The sequence below is a fragment of the Trichoderma atroviride genome, chromosome 5 (genome assembly GCF_020647795.1).
Source record: "Trichoderma atroviride chromosome 5, complete sequence".
NCBI lineage: Eukaryota > Fungi > Ascomycota > Sordariomycetes > Hypocreales > Hypocreaceae > Trichoderma > Trichoderma atroviride.
This window is the reverse complement of record NC_089404.1, coordinates 793,491-806,635: the sequence shown is the minus strand read 5'-3', so window position 1 is coordinate 806,635 and position 13,145 is coordinate 793,491. Positions and strand designations below refer to the sequence as shown.

General features: G+C 45.2%; 6 protein-coding genes across 7 annotated transcripts; 4 read left to right on the top strand and 2 right to left on the bottom strand.

Moving 5' to 3' along the window:
- Nucleotides 1-559: 559 nt before the first annotated feature.
- Nucleotides 560-1,267, top strand: TrAtP1_009450 (uncharacterized protein; the record flags this gene model as incomplete). The annotated part of the gene is made up of 2 exons (XM_066114291.1): nt 560-1,171; nt 1,223-1,267. 2 exons carry the CDS (start codon nt 560-562, stop codon nt 1,265-1,267), a joined length of 657 nt encoding a protein of 218 aa, XP_065970385.1.
- A 334-nt stretch (nt 1,268-1,601) lies between these two features.
- TrAtP1_009449 (uncharacterized protein) lies at nt 1,602-2,978 on the top strand (the record flags this gene model as incomplete). Its single annotated transcript, XM_066114290.1, has 1 exon — nt 1,602-2,978. One exon carries the CDS (start codon nt 1,602-1,604, stop codon nt 2,976-2,978), a length of 1,377 nt encoding a protein of 458 aa, XP_065970384.1.
- A 555-nt stretch (nt 2,979-3,533) lies between these two features.
- On the top strand, nt 3,534-4,737 carry TrAtP1_009448 (uncharacterized protein; the record flags this gene model as incomplete). Its single annotated transcript, XM_066114289.1, has 6 exons — nt 3,534-3,598; nt 3,656-3,888; nt 3,943-4,015; nt 4,095-4,185; nt 4,242-4,503; nt 4,592-4,737. 6 exons carry the CDS (start codon nt 3,534-3,536, stop codon nt 4,735-4,737), a joined length of 870 nt encoding a protein of 289 aa, XP_065970383.1.
- An 861-nt stretch (nt 4,738-5,598) lies between these two features.
- On the top strand, nt 5,599-8,092 carry TrAtP1_009447 (uncharacterized protein). Its single transcript, XM_066114288.1, has 6 exons — nt 5,599-6,268; nt 6,342-6,438; nt 6,512-6,780; nt 6,831-7,144; nt 7,195-7,986; nt 8,069-8,092. The coding sequence occupies exons 1-5, from the start codon at nt 5,946-5,948 to the stop codon at nt 7,296-7,298; spliced, it is 1,107 nt and encodes a 368-aa protein (XP_065970382.1). The 5' UTR covers nt 5,599-5,945; the 3' UTR covers nt 7,299-7,986; nt 8,069-8,092.
- Nucleotides 7,981-10,619, bottom strand: TrAtP1_009446 (uncharacterized protein). Of its 2 annotated transcripts, XM_066114286.1 has the most exons (6): nt 10,465-10,619; nt 10,043-10,401; nt 9,871-9,968; nt 9,472-9,819; nt 9,274-9,417; nt 7,981-9,218 (listed from the first exon to the last, which is right to left on the bottom strand). In XM_066114286.1, the coding sequence occupies exons 2-6, from the start codon at nt 10,211-10,213 to the stop codon at nt 8,447-8,449; spliced, it is 1,533 nt and encodes a 510-aa protein (XP_065970380.1). In that variant the 5' UTR covers nt 10,214-10,401; nt 10,465-10,619; the 3' UTR covers nt 7,981-8,446. The 2 variants fall into 2 exon arrangements, with proteins under 2 accessions (XP_065970380.1, XP_065970381.1); XM_066114287.1 differs by having other exon boundaries at nt 9,472-9,968.
- Nucleotides 10,620-12,226, bottom strand: TrAtP1_009445 (uncharacterized protein). Its single transcript, XM_066114285.1, has 6 exons — nt 11,857-12,226; nt 11,619-11,799; nt 11,378-11,562; nt 11,224-11,323; nt 10,802-11,152; nt 10,620-10,652 (listed from the first exon to the last, which is right to left on the bottom strand). The coding sequence occupies exons 1-5, from the start codon at nt 12,121-12,123 to the stop codon at nt 10,857-10,859; spliced, it is 1,029 nt and encodes a 342-aa protein (XP_065970379.1). The 5' UTR covers nt 12,124-12,226; the 3' UTR covers nt 10,620-10,652; nt 10,802-10,856.
- Nucleotides 12,227-13,145: the final 919 nt, after the last annotated feature.

Below are 13,145 nucleotides of genomic sequence, written 5' to 3'. Positions count from 1 at the left end.
TACCAACTTGTAGATTGCAGGAGAATTAAATGGACAAAAGCTACCTATTCCAATGCAATCAATTAATTAACAGTTGAAGGATTCTAATACATTGACCACGGAGAAACAAATGTGGCACCACCCTAAGAAATGTAATATCTGTTATTTAGCTATAAATCCGTCGTCTTACAGGCAGCATTTCCCTCTTATTGAAAATAGTCATGTTTCTTAAGAGTGCTACACACCAGTTTGGTGTACGTATCTACCCACAGCAACCGATTGCATTACACAATCCTGTAAGGCTGATAGAAGGATTTAGGCATCCCCGCAGACCTGAGGCATAAATTGGGAGGCTGATTTCAACTACATACGTGTGCATTTCGCCATTTGTTGGGAATGACACTGAAAACAACCCTCGCATTCCAGAAAACCTTGACGATCTTATGCGTATCGGCTCTTAAATAGAGCAACCGACTTACACGTCGTTTTCTCATCTGCTGCAGGTTCCACTCTTAGCCCCGCAAGCAAATCCGCGCAGCCATACTAAAGCCTCCACCCAAATCACCCAGACGTCTGCTACATGGATCCTATTACCGCAGTCAATCTAGCCGGCACAATAATTCAGTTCATTGAGCTAGGAGCGAAAGTAACATCCCGAGTTGCCGATTTTAGCTCCGCCGTTGATGGGGTTCCTAGAGCCTTCAAGCAGATCCGCACAGAGCTACCCCTCATACTTGACGGCCTAAGAAGAATTCAACGTAATATAGATAATGGCTTAACTGATAAGGAGGCCCAAGAAGCACTTATGCCAGTAGTCAGGGGTTGCTTGGCAGAGACACAGCAGCTGGATAAGGTCATCGAGAAGGCCCTCCCTTCGAGTTGCGATACTTTTTGGGAGCGAAAGATCAAGGCAATCAAGAGTTTGGCTTACGACCAAAGAATTGAAGAAATTGCAGAGTCACTTGACAGTTACACCAAGACCTTAATCTTCCATCAAGTAATCGAAAACTTCAACAATTTCAAATACGAGCAGCAGCAGCCTCCATGCCCAGATCCACTCTGGGTAGTGCCGTTCGACAGAAACCCGGCATTCGCCGGGAGAGATGGGATTTTTGCAGAAATTGACCAAGCATTCGCAGTTCAGGGGGGGAAGTCAGCCAAAGGCAGCTCTCTGTGGTCTAGGAGGTATAGGGTAAGCTTACCACTCCTAATAACGCTGGTAATTTCTCTAATACACCTAGAGGAAAACCCAAGTAGCATTAGAATATTGCTACCGGAGACGTTATAAAGACAAATGTTCCATACTATGGGTAAACGCTGATACAGTGGCTCGTTTTGAGGAGTCATTCAATCGAATCGCTAGCGAATGTGGTATAATCATTCCAGACGGTGCTAAATCTGATACGGCATTGCTGTTGAAGAATTGGCTTGAAATTCGACACGTGGGCTCATGGCTCATGGTTATTGATAATGTGGAAAATGGGGACGCATTTTTCCGTGGACAAATGACTGTCGGAAAAAGCCCCTCAGAGTGTATACCGCATTGTCAAAACGGTTCTCTGCTATTCGTGACAAGAAGTCGGGACGTGGCATTTGATGCGGCGAACCCCGAAATGCCTATCATGGTTCATGAACTAGGGAAAGCAGAGGGGCTTAGCCTAGTCAGAAAGCGCTTGCGAGAGAATTGCTCGGAAGAGCTGATCTTTGAACTTCTCCGAAAACTCAAATATAGTGCTCTCGCAATCACTTCAACAATTGCGTTTATGGTAAATAGGCAAAAAACTGTTCAACAGTTCCTGAGTTATGCTACCAAGGCGAAATTTCTCAGTTACGAATTCTCCGAGCATGCACGGCCAGAAAATACACTGAAATCGTTAACAAAAATCTTGAGGATATCTTTTGAATCCATACGAGGCTCAAATCGAAGAGCAGCGGACTTGTTGTACCTCATCAACTTTTTCCAGCATCAGGGAATTCCCGCCATACTCCTACGAGATAAAGACGAAGCTGAAGAGGACTTTGAACTTCAAGAAGCAGCTGCGTTGTTGAAAGCCTCTTCATTCCTTGATGAGAATAACTCTGTGTTTAGCACTCATCGCCTTGTACAGTTAGCAATTAGGCGGTGGCTAGAAGAGGAGGTTCCAGAAGATGTGGATAGGTGGGCTTTCAAAGCATTGAAGTCTATCGCCTCTCAATTTCCTGAGCCTTCATCTCGGGCTGGACTAGAATACTTCAAACTCGCAGAGATGTTGCTTCCTCATGCCGAGCTCATTCTTCAGCATCAATTTAAGAAGGCAACCAAAGAATCGGAATTAGCTAGAGCAAAGCTATACATGTCTTCAGGAGATTATCTCCATTGGAAGGGCAATTATGATGAAGCTCTACTCAGATTTGAGCGATCTATGGAGATAAACGGCAGGCTTCTCGGGAAAAAACATGTCGATACGATGGATAGTATGGCGCTATTAGGCTGGATTATGGCTCTAGCTCGCCGTGAGTGCGTCCTTGGGAGGAAGCACAGTGATATGATTAACTGCATGGAGCATCTTTCTAGTGTCCTCAGCTACCAAAGCAAGGCTGAGGAAGCAATCAAGCTCCGACGGGATGTCTATGACGCCAAAAAGAAGCTGCTTGGCGATCTTCACCCGGACACGCTTATCACCGAGGCAAATTTAGCTTTAATGCTAAGCGAGAGTGATGAAACATTGGGAGAAGCATTTTCCCTCTGGATACTTAGCTTGGGGAATTCAACAGAGGCCCTTGGGCCCAACCACAGTGGAACTTTGATCACAGCAACAAATTTTGTCCAAAAGCTTGTATCGCGGCAAAGAAGTGGAGAGGCGCGAGAACTTTGTGTGCAATGCCTGGCAAAAGCGGGAGACAGTCTTTATAAAGATAACTTGTACAGCCAGAGCCTTCTCGAAGAGATCAAGAAGATTTGGCAGAAGCTACTAGAAACTAATGCGGTTGAAGAAATTCCGATAGCAGACAACATGTAATAGTAGAAATTGTTTATTTGCTGTAGGAAGACTAGGAACTATTTCCTAATTCAGTGGACGTATAATTCCCTATTTGAGAAGCCAGTTAATACACCTATCTTCTTAATCATATCTATTTGATGAATCTCAAAAGTTAATAAGGAAGCATAACTTGTACTTGTATGTACCAAGACTGACAAAGTAGTGGCAACTTTTCCCGAACTGTGGAGCTCTTAGCGGTTAAAAAGTACGCTTTTGCCGCCAAATCGCTGACCAATTTGTCCTCTTTGGGAATTTGTAGTTATTAGATTCCTTTCCAGTTAATTTTACTCTTAAATTTCTCTTCAAGCGATGATAGATCATTCATTGTAGGCCTATAATCCACGGTGATAGTATACAGGTTCAAAGGATTTTTTTTCCCTATATAAATAGAGGGTCCATAGCCTTTAATAGCTGAACTTGACGAATACAAGAGCTGGTTCGAATACCAAAGCATACAATTTTGATTCAACAAGTCAATCCGACATTGAGACTTTTTTGTATTAATTCCACGTGCAAAACTTAAATTTCTAAGCAATGGCGTGGGATGAAACCTCTATTCCCAATCTCACCGGCAAAGTGGCACTAGTAACTGGAGGAAAGTGAGTTGTTGAAAACTATCCTGAATTCCTTTTAATCGGCTATTGATGATGGATTAGCTCTGGAATTGGCTTCGAAACAGTTAAACAGCTTGTGTTGCATGGCGCCAAAGTATATATAGGCGCAAGATCTGAATCTCGAGCGAAACAAGCGATTAGCAATATCCTTTCTGAGAATCCATCTATCCCAAAGGAGCTTCTGGAGTGGCTGCCGCTGGATCTATCATCGCTACCTAATGTCATCAAAGCTGCAAACCTATTCTCGACTGCCGAAACAAGACTTGACATCTTAAGTAAGGCTGCATCTATCAGTCATTTTTTACAGCACGCTAATATTCTTATTTTAGTCAACAATGCAGGCATTTCATCGGACGAATACGTCACCACAAAAGAAGGATTTGAACAGTCGCTTGGGGTAAAGTGAGTATTAAACGTGCTGCTTTCATCTTGCTTTTCTTTGGTCTTCTCTTTCTTCTTACTAAAGAATGTTTTTATTCAGTCATCTCGGCCATTTTACTCTCACGGTTAAACTTTTGCCATTGCTCAAGGCTACGGCAGACGTGCCAGGCTCCGACGTTCGGATAGTCAATGTATGTCTTTTTATAGTATGAGCTTTGAGAATTAGTTTACTAAATTGATTTACTAGGTGAGCTCTTTGGCAGAGAAATTTGCGTCCAGCAGCAACAACTTTACCACTGTGAAGGATTTTAGTGATCCCGGAGCCACCAATCCCAACGATTACACGTCTCGCAAAGCAGTCTTTAAACGTTATGGCATCAGCAAATTGGCCAATATCCTCTTTACAAGAGAACTTCAGAACCAACTCACGCAGCAAAATTCCAGGATCATAGCTATCACGCTTGACCCTGGGCCCGTTGCAACCGATGGCGGTATGGGAGTATTCCCAGGTCTGTTAAAGCCAGTTTTGAAACTGGTAATGAAAAGCCCTGCCAAAGGTGCATTGACGCAACTTTTTTTGTGCGACTGCGCCCGAAGTTGCAAGAGAAGCCGATAGATATAGGGGGCAGTTCTTGAATGGGCCCGGAAAGATTGCCCAGAGTTCAGAAAGGTCGCGCAACAAAGAGCTAGCTCAGTCACTCTGGAAAATTTCAGAAGAAGTATTGAAGGGAGTCGACCAATAATTTCTAACCAGCGGCCGAGGATATTTATTTCACGTCGATTTTGTTCACAGGTGCTCACTCATGTTACGCACTAAATCACTTCAGCTAAAGACGCCAACTGAGGAGCTTTCCTAAGAAGGTTTTTCGTCTTAAAGACAGAAAAAAGAAGATGTTTGCGAAAGAATGGGTTGAAAGTGGCTAATTGACGAGGCTTACTGTCCAGTATGGGTATTATTATAGCTCTCTTCGATTTGTTCTCATTCTCTTACTTTTCTTAGCCTCTTCCAAGTGCGGAGAGTTGCTCGCCATCGAACACGGTTCCTCCGTATATCTCATATAGTTTATTATACGTAATAGAACAAGTTTTAATTCAGATAAGTTATCTTCAATCGCTGCTATGAGTCTTGATCAAAGTTCAGACTTTGTGTTTTTCGTAATGTACTTGGCTGCGCCGCACATCTATGACTACGGGGCAGTTTTAGCCTCCACTACTGGACTGTAATTCCTCTGTTTATTAATCTGCAAATTAATGATTAGTATTCATACGTATACTTCAATAATAAGAACCTATTACATGGAAGAATCTACAACCTATGGTAACTATAATTGTCAGCGCTACCAGCAGAGTTTGCCGTCGCCATAGCTGCTGCCCTGCTTGACAGTTACACGATAACATCAGACAACTTGGCGGCCTCAGCATTTATATCGCCACTTAGCCATGGCATCGTCGCAAATCGCCGCGGCTCATTCGCGAATTTCTTGTCATGCGTGTCGCCATGGTAAAAGGCGATGCGATCGAGTCCTTCCGACATGCGAGTTATGTTTGCGCAAAGAAATTCGCTGTAGCTATCCAAAGCTACCAGCCAAGCGCTCCTATACACCAGAGATTGTTTGGGACGACTCGTCATCGGTAGTGGACGACCCTCACCCACAGCAATGGGACCAAATGCCGGATCTGGAGTCTACCTTTGAGACAGCAAGGGCTGTTCAGTTTCTGGCGCCCAAGCTATTTCGCGACATCAAGCTAGATATTCCCCCCTACTTGTGTTTCGTTCCCCAATGACGTTGCGGCCCATGTCGGGGACACTCAGCAGATTCGCGACATAGCGGCAGCGTTGTTCTCGCACGATGCTTCGTGGCTACCAATAGTGTGCCGGAATCACTTTTTTAATGCTTCACTGAACCCATTATCTCCCCGACGAGTGGAAAGCACGCTGTTGGCCTTGTGTATGAAGCTGTATTGCACAACTGGGGTCCATGATGATGGCAGTCAAAAGACAGCGCTTTACAGGACGTCAAAGCGGTATCTTTCCGAGATAGAGACAACTGGCCTCATGTCGCTGCAAGTCCTCCAAGCAGCAATTTTCATTGCTCTATATGAGATTGGAAATGCGATATACCCGGCTGCTTACCTGACCGTTGGTGCCTGTGCCAGATATGGCATTGCTCTGGGCTTGGATAAGCTAATGACGGACAACAGCGACTTCAACAGATCGTGGATGGAGATAGAGGAGAAAAGAAGAAGTTGGTGGGCAGTATTGGCACTAGATCGGTAAGTTAGCTGCGCTGTACTCTGTCACTTCTTATTTAATCCTGGGAGAACCTTTTACTGAATTGTGATGCAGCTTCTTAAACTTCGGTGACCCGTCAAGGCGTTTAGCTACAGGCGATCCAGAGATCAATTATTATCTTCCCGTAGACGATCAATCCTTTTTGGAAGGTGTAAGATGCTTCTTATTCTTCTTCTTCATGCAAAATTTAGGTTAGGATGCCACTAATACTTGTTATCTCTCAGGACGTAATGCCGCCTAATGCTATACCCATCTCTGCGGCATTTCATCTCAAGACTGGCAGTTTTGCTCGCCTGGCTCAAGCAACATACTTGACAAGTCAAGCTCTTCGACTTGCAGCGGCTATCGAAACACCTGGTACAGAGAATTTCGTCTGTCTCGTGGAAGACACGGAGCAATTGCGGCGTACGCTCGAAGCTCAAGTTAATGCTGCGGAACAAGAGCATGCAACTCGCAGGTTATCATTTTGCTGCCAGACTATGTTTTCCTATTGGTGAGAAGAGCCTTGGTACACCGCTAATGATACATCGCTAATCTTAACAGCGGAATATTTTTACTTCAAAACCAGCAGTGGCAGCAGGCTTCTCTCAATACGAGGGACGAAGGTCTCGGCATGTTTCCAGAGACTAAACGAGCCTTAGAAGTCATGGGGCGCTTGGCATCAGCCTTACGAAAAGACTTTGAAGGTGGGACTTCTCCAGAAGAAGGCCTGCCTATATTCTTCATGCAGACTTTGTACCAAGCCACGGCAGTAGCTATGGAAATGAGACAAGTCAAAGCAGATGAAGATATCCAAGAGAAGATCAACGCCTTTAGATGGCTGCTGCAGTACTTTTGTACGCGGTGGAATGTGGCCAGCAAGTATCATCAAACCATTTCTTTTCAATACCCTGGCTAACTGTAGTAGAAATTTATTTGGAAATTTTGAATGCCAAGGAGGCCTTTCACGACTTCGATAGCTTGAGGCACACGGTATCGCTGTGCCGTGAAAAAGAACTTATAACCTACTAAGTACTCTTTCACTCTACGCTTGGCTCAAAGCTACCGATCAAAGATTATTCCTTAGCGGGCCTGTGGAGTGAAGAAAGGATCAGTTTCATGATACAATCGCAAACAAGCTGACTCTCGAGCAACATTGGCATACGCATGGGCTTCTTTCTACACTAAGGTGGTGGTAGTCTCAGCATAACTGCTTGAGCCACTAATTATTTGGCGAGGAAGCCACCTTGCCTAAAGGATCCACGAATAGCAATTCTCCGCCTCTGATATGGCATTGGTAATGTCAGTGGTTGCGCGTCATGCCTCGCAGTCCCATTCATCCTATTTTCTCACAGTATAACAAGCACTGGCCTGGACGTGGAATCGATATAACGACATGCGGACATGATCCTACGCGAGTCTACATACGTCGAGGTATCACATAAATGACGCGAAAAGGATTCAATGTCCCGTAATTCCACGCCTATCGCCGCGATCTAACATATGAGACGAATAGCTCTTTCTCATTAGCTTGCCATACCAGCTTCAGAACCGGCCTCGGAAGTCCGCAAAGAGCGATGGCTTCTTGAAACCCCGCTGGGGTTTGTCAGCACCGCCTATACACCGAATACGACGCGTTCCGCGGAGCATTGGCAATTACTAATGCCTAGATAATCTCATTGCTTTGAGATGTATATTTGCTAGGCAATGCAGTATTTGAGTAAGTGAAAATATTTACGGAAAGTTCCGGACCGCGAGCTACTTACACGAGCGATACGAGTGTCAGTTGCTGATAACCGAAGGATGCAAGGTATATTCAGGCTCTTTCTAGCAGCTTTACAATTTCCTGGGCGCAGCGTCTCTTTTCCACAAGACACCATGTTCTCATTCGATTGTGAGTATAAGTAACATGTTCTAAGTATTCCTTTTGCAAAAGCAATGTTTGGAGTGTATGAATCGGTCTATAGCCGATCTATAGGCACTAAATCTGCTACGAAATGAAGTTGGAATCTAAAGGGTTTTTTTCTTGTTGACATTTATCCATCTATCCGTCTCTTTATCTTCTCTACCATAGCATCTTTAGCATCTTATCTCCAATCAAAGTGTATATGACAGAGGTATCGCCAAATGTCATGCCACGAACACGAATGGTGAGGCGAAACTAATGCAGGTGCATGTAGTTACGCTCTTGCTGCTCCTCCGTCTTCTTTATCCCAGCCCTCACGTTGATCTTTGGGAATTCGAATTAAAAGTAAAGATATCAATGCAGAGGCACCCGCCATGCCGATTGTAAGATATAGTGCATGGCGAATGCCTCCCACTTGGTCGCGACCACCATCATTTGTATATCGCTCGACTGTCCCAGCAAATCCCAGTCCAGTACTGAGGCCATACATCTGAATGGTCCCCATTAAAGACCCAGCAATCCCTTGGTGTTTCCGCTGGACGCTATTGCTGGTGATAATCTGCGTCGCCGTAAAGATGAAGTCAGGGCTAAATCCCATGATAATGAATGCGGGAAAACACTGGGCCCAGTATGTCTGCTGTGCTGGCATAGTCGCGAAGATGATCCCAGCAACTACAGCAGCTATTGCACCAGTAGCCATGACTATCTGAGCAGGTAGATAGCGCACGGCAATAGCACTGACGAAACAACCACACGTGCCAACGATGGCAAAAGCTGAGTTGGCCGCGGCAGTAAGCAGGTTAGAATAGTGGCGGATCTCAATGTTCCAAATCTGGACGTAATAGAGGAAGATACCGACCCCCATAAATGACATGAATGCGGACAATACCATCGGTCCGAACGACGGAGAGCCCCAAATTCCAAGTGGAAGAATGGGTTCTTTTGCGAATTTTCCCTCCCATAGCACAAAGAGCGCGAAGTGCAAGATGGATACAATAAGAAGAGCATAAACGTAGGGCTCTTCCCAGCCAACGACAGCAGCTTGTCTATACGTCCTGTCAGCAGCCAGCAACTAGACGAAAAGCGAACATTGTAACTTACGTCCATACAAAATTAAACAAGACTAGGCCGGCAACTCCAAAGTAGGCTCCAACGTAATCAACTGTACCGGTTGCATCCATGGGCACACCGTCGGGGGGTAGAATGAACGAGGTTGCGCCAAAAACGACGGCACCAAATACGGCCCTGTTGTCTGCGTGTCAGTTTGTACTATACCAAGCATCCTTCATAAAAACTCACAAGAAGAAGAATAGCCACCACCACTCCGTCAATTGGCCGAAAAAGCCGGGGAACACGGTTCCGCCAGCTGCACCTACCGGACCCATGGCGCCAAACATGCCAACCCACACATTACGCATGAGGCCCGGAGGAAAAGCGATGGTGAGCATAGCAACGAGGTTAGGAACCATGATTCCTCCGCCGACGCCGCTGAGAGCACGCATAACAATGACAGTATCGGCGGTTCTCATAAATCCAGTGATTAGATGGAACAGGACGTATATGCATGCACCGAAAAGCATGGTGTTCTTGTGCCCATGAACAGCGCCGATTCGTCCTCCTATCAAAACAAATGCCCCTTGAGTCAATCTATTTCGTCAGCACTTTCTAGTCGTTGGAAGCAAGTGAAGATTCTCGTACGGGTATGATGCTGCGATCCATACGGCCTTGTCTTGAGGAGCTCCGATTGCTTTGGGTATGTCGATTGCTGCTATGAGTCCTGCACCGTATGGTATGGCCTGCCTCTTCGATTAGCTATGCTCTGAACTCGAAAATTCTTGACTAGGCTTGGAATAAGGGACCATTGACTTACTTGAACCAATTGGCAAAACACAATGCAAAAGGCCAGAACATTGTCATGAACACTGGGTTGTGATCGCTTTGCCTTCCCTTGTTCGACGTGAGAAATATCCGCCTCAGGAGCCAATATCAGATTTTCATCTAGATTGTGCGACGGACCCTTGGTACCAGATGTGTCAGACATTTCTTGTAAATGGTTTCTCGATATTGTAAAAAGAAACAACTCTGGAAAACTTTCTTGACTTCGTTGTTCTGAAGAGTAAAACGCGACAAGAAGACATCTTATTTATCTTGTAGGCTAACAATTAGGCACGGAGTAAGAATCCCCCCTGTTGACTATTAACCAGGAAGATGGGAAAATTGACATTCATTCTGTTGCGAGAGTAATCCATGTAAGTGAAATCTTCAAACTATAGCAGTCAAGGGCGAACTTACTTGCAATCGGCATTTCTGATTAGTAGATGATAATTCAGGAACCGCATCCGCACTCGTGCGCTCCAGTCCGCATCATTCCGCACTAGCCCGCAGCATCGAGTGGACCTCGGTTCAGCTCATTTCTCAGCGAGTACGTTTTTCTCTAAGAAAGGCTTTGTATATAGTGTGGCCTTGAAACTCTTCAGTGTCTTTCATGTTCATTTTTCAGCAAAGTAACTTCATGATTTCTCTATCTGAGCGGTAGTTGAAAGAAGGTTGATGTAAAGTGCATTCCGCCGCTTGTTAATCAAGCTGTCTTTCCACTCCTCGCAAGACTTAGAGCCAAAAACACACATACATATCATAAAAAGGTTTATTCCTTTCCGTTATTATTGCCTTGACGCGTGTTCCTCTTAAAGATCTGCAATTCCGGCTTTCAGACTATCCTCCAGCGATGTCCAGCCCTGGCCGAAAAAGTCCTTCAGAAGCTTCTCGGCTTTATCCTTTGGCACAACTTCTGTCAAGTCACGACCCTCATTTACAGGAGCTTCGGGCAGCTTTATTTCAGGGCGGAGTCTGTGGAAGATTGCTAGAACGTCCGTCCAGTTGTATTCTTGGACAAGGCCAAAGATGCGTTGGTCTTTGACATTTGGGTCGAGCAAGCCGGCCACATGCAGACGAGCGCAGTCCTGCACGTCAATGAAGTGTTCTAAACGCTGTCAGATTTCACGATACACCACTTTGAGTGACCATTTGACTTTTTGCCTTTGGTGAACTTACGAGGTGGGAAGCTAAGAATGCTAAAGTCGCCTTTGAACCATTTACGAACAAAGCCCATTGTAGAGCCAGACTGATGCTCTGGTATCAAAACTTGGCCAAACTAAACATCTCATCAGCGATTTCCATAGCAAAAGATGTTCAAGAGTTTACTCACGTTAAAGTTGGGCAGCACAGTGTTGAGAACAAAGTTAGGCTTCTTCTCTTGAACCCACTTCCATGCAGCCTTTTCTGCTTCGGTCTTCGAGGCGGAATACACAACAGCACCTTCAAGGCCCGCAGGAACGTTGCCGGTCAGGTTGCCGCTCCATGCCAGTTTGATCGCAGCTTCGTTCCATGTGTCTGGAAAAGTATGTTAGGCGAGGTCAAATAGGGATGGCAACTTCTTCTTAACCTACTCTCATCAACCTTGACACCCTTTTTGTTTGGCTCGGGAATATGTAACGCAGCAGAAGACGACGTAATGACAAAACGTGTTATGGAAGGTTGTTTGGCAGCTTCCTCGAGAACGTTGATCGTGCCCTGTACTGCAATCGGAATGACAACGTTGGGATCGAGTCCAAAAGAGACATCCGAAGCCTAGACGTGAAAACATAAGTAAAAAGAGTACAAGGTGTGGTATTCGTCATATCATACCACGTGAACGACTCCACTAGCCCCTTCTGCAATATTGGAAAAGGCTCCAGGAGCTTCTATCGCTTGAACAGCAACACTCTCAAACTTGTCCTTGCCATACTTCTTTTCAAAGAATTCATCTAGCCATGGCTTCTTGTCTCGAACAGTGCCTCGGACTCTGTAACCCAGCGCAAGGAGCTGATCGACAACGTGTGAGCCAATATACCCATTAGCTCCGGTGACCAAGACCAAGCTTCCACGGGGAATAGCGTATTCGACGGGCGCCATATTTGTTTCTGATGTCTAGTTTTTGTTGGATTTCTTTGGGTTGCTGCTACTGTCTATAGGTGGGTATAAATAAGATGTAAAAGTGAGCTTGCCAGTAGAATTTTGAAGCCTTCATTATCACAGAATATATATACTTATTTGCGCTGTTTAACACGACAGTATACCTATTTTTTCTAAGAGTGCGAGTGAGAACCCTTGCAGCTGACAAATGCCATGATAGAACAGCCCTCGAGATCTATCCATTGTGGCCCCATCCGCTCTTGGTGGGTAGATTTCGTCATGTATTCGCGTCTATAAGTCCGCATAAGTCCGTATACGCCCACACTGTGCGGCCATCGGTGTTTTAATGGATGCTTATCCAAGAGCAACTTGACCTCGGAATTAAGGTGCTGTTGGAGACGAGGCAGCTCGCCGGAGGTTTGATTTTGGCTAGCCGTATTCGTTTGACACCGTCTTTGATCTGCCTCTTAGCTCTGTTTCCCGCTGGGCGTATGGAACGATCCTAGATGTGCTAAATATTAGTTCTGTTTGTCAGCTCGATGTCGCCCCCACATCTCGTCTGCGTAGAGATTGAAGCTATGGCATCCGCGGTTCCTGGACGGCGATTCTCGTCTCTACTTGTAGATGAAAATTCGGCATGCGTTCCGGCAATTGTCGTTTGGTGTCATCTGAGACAGCATGAGAGTCCGAGGCTTCTCAAGGCTGTTCGGCCGCGACCGCGGGCTCAACACCCTAATCTAAGTCCACTATGCTAAACTTAGTCTGAAAGATACTACTAGCGGCAATTGACATTTAGGATTAGGAGTTGTAGTACTAGCACTGTTCTGTGCACTTACAAATGATTATAAACTTGAGTTAATTTCATAAACTGAATCAGCGTCAACAGTCTTCAAACGGCTACAAATACCTCATTAGACAACCTAGGTATCATAGGTAAATGAACATAATCTGTATATGTCAATAGTCGACGATATTTAGCCCTTGAATATACTGGTCGCTTTCAATAGCCTGGAATAGTTAAT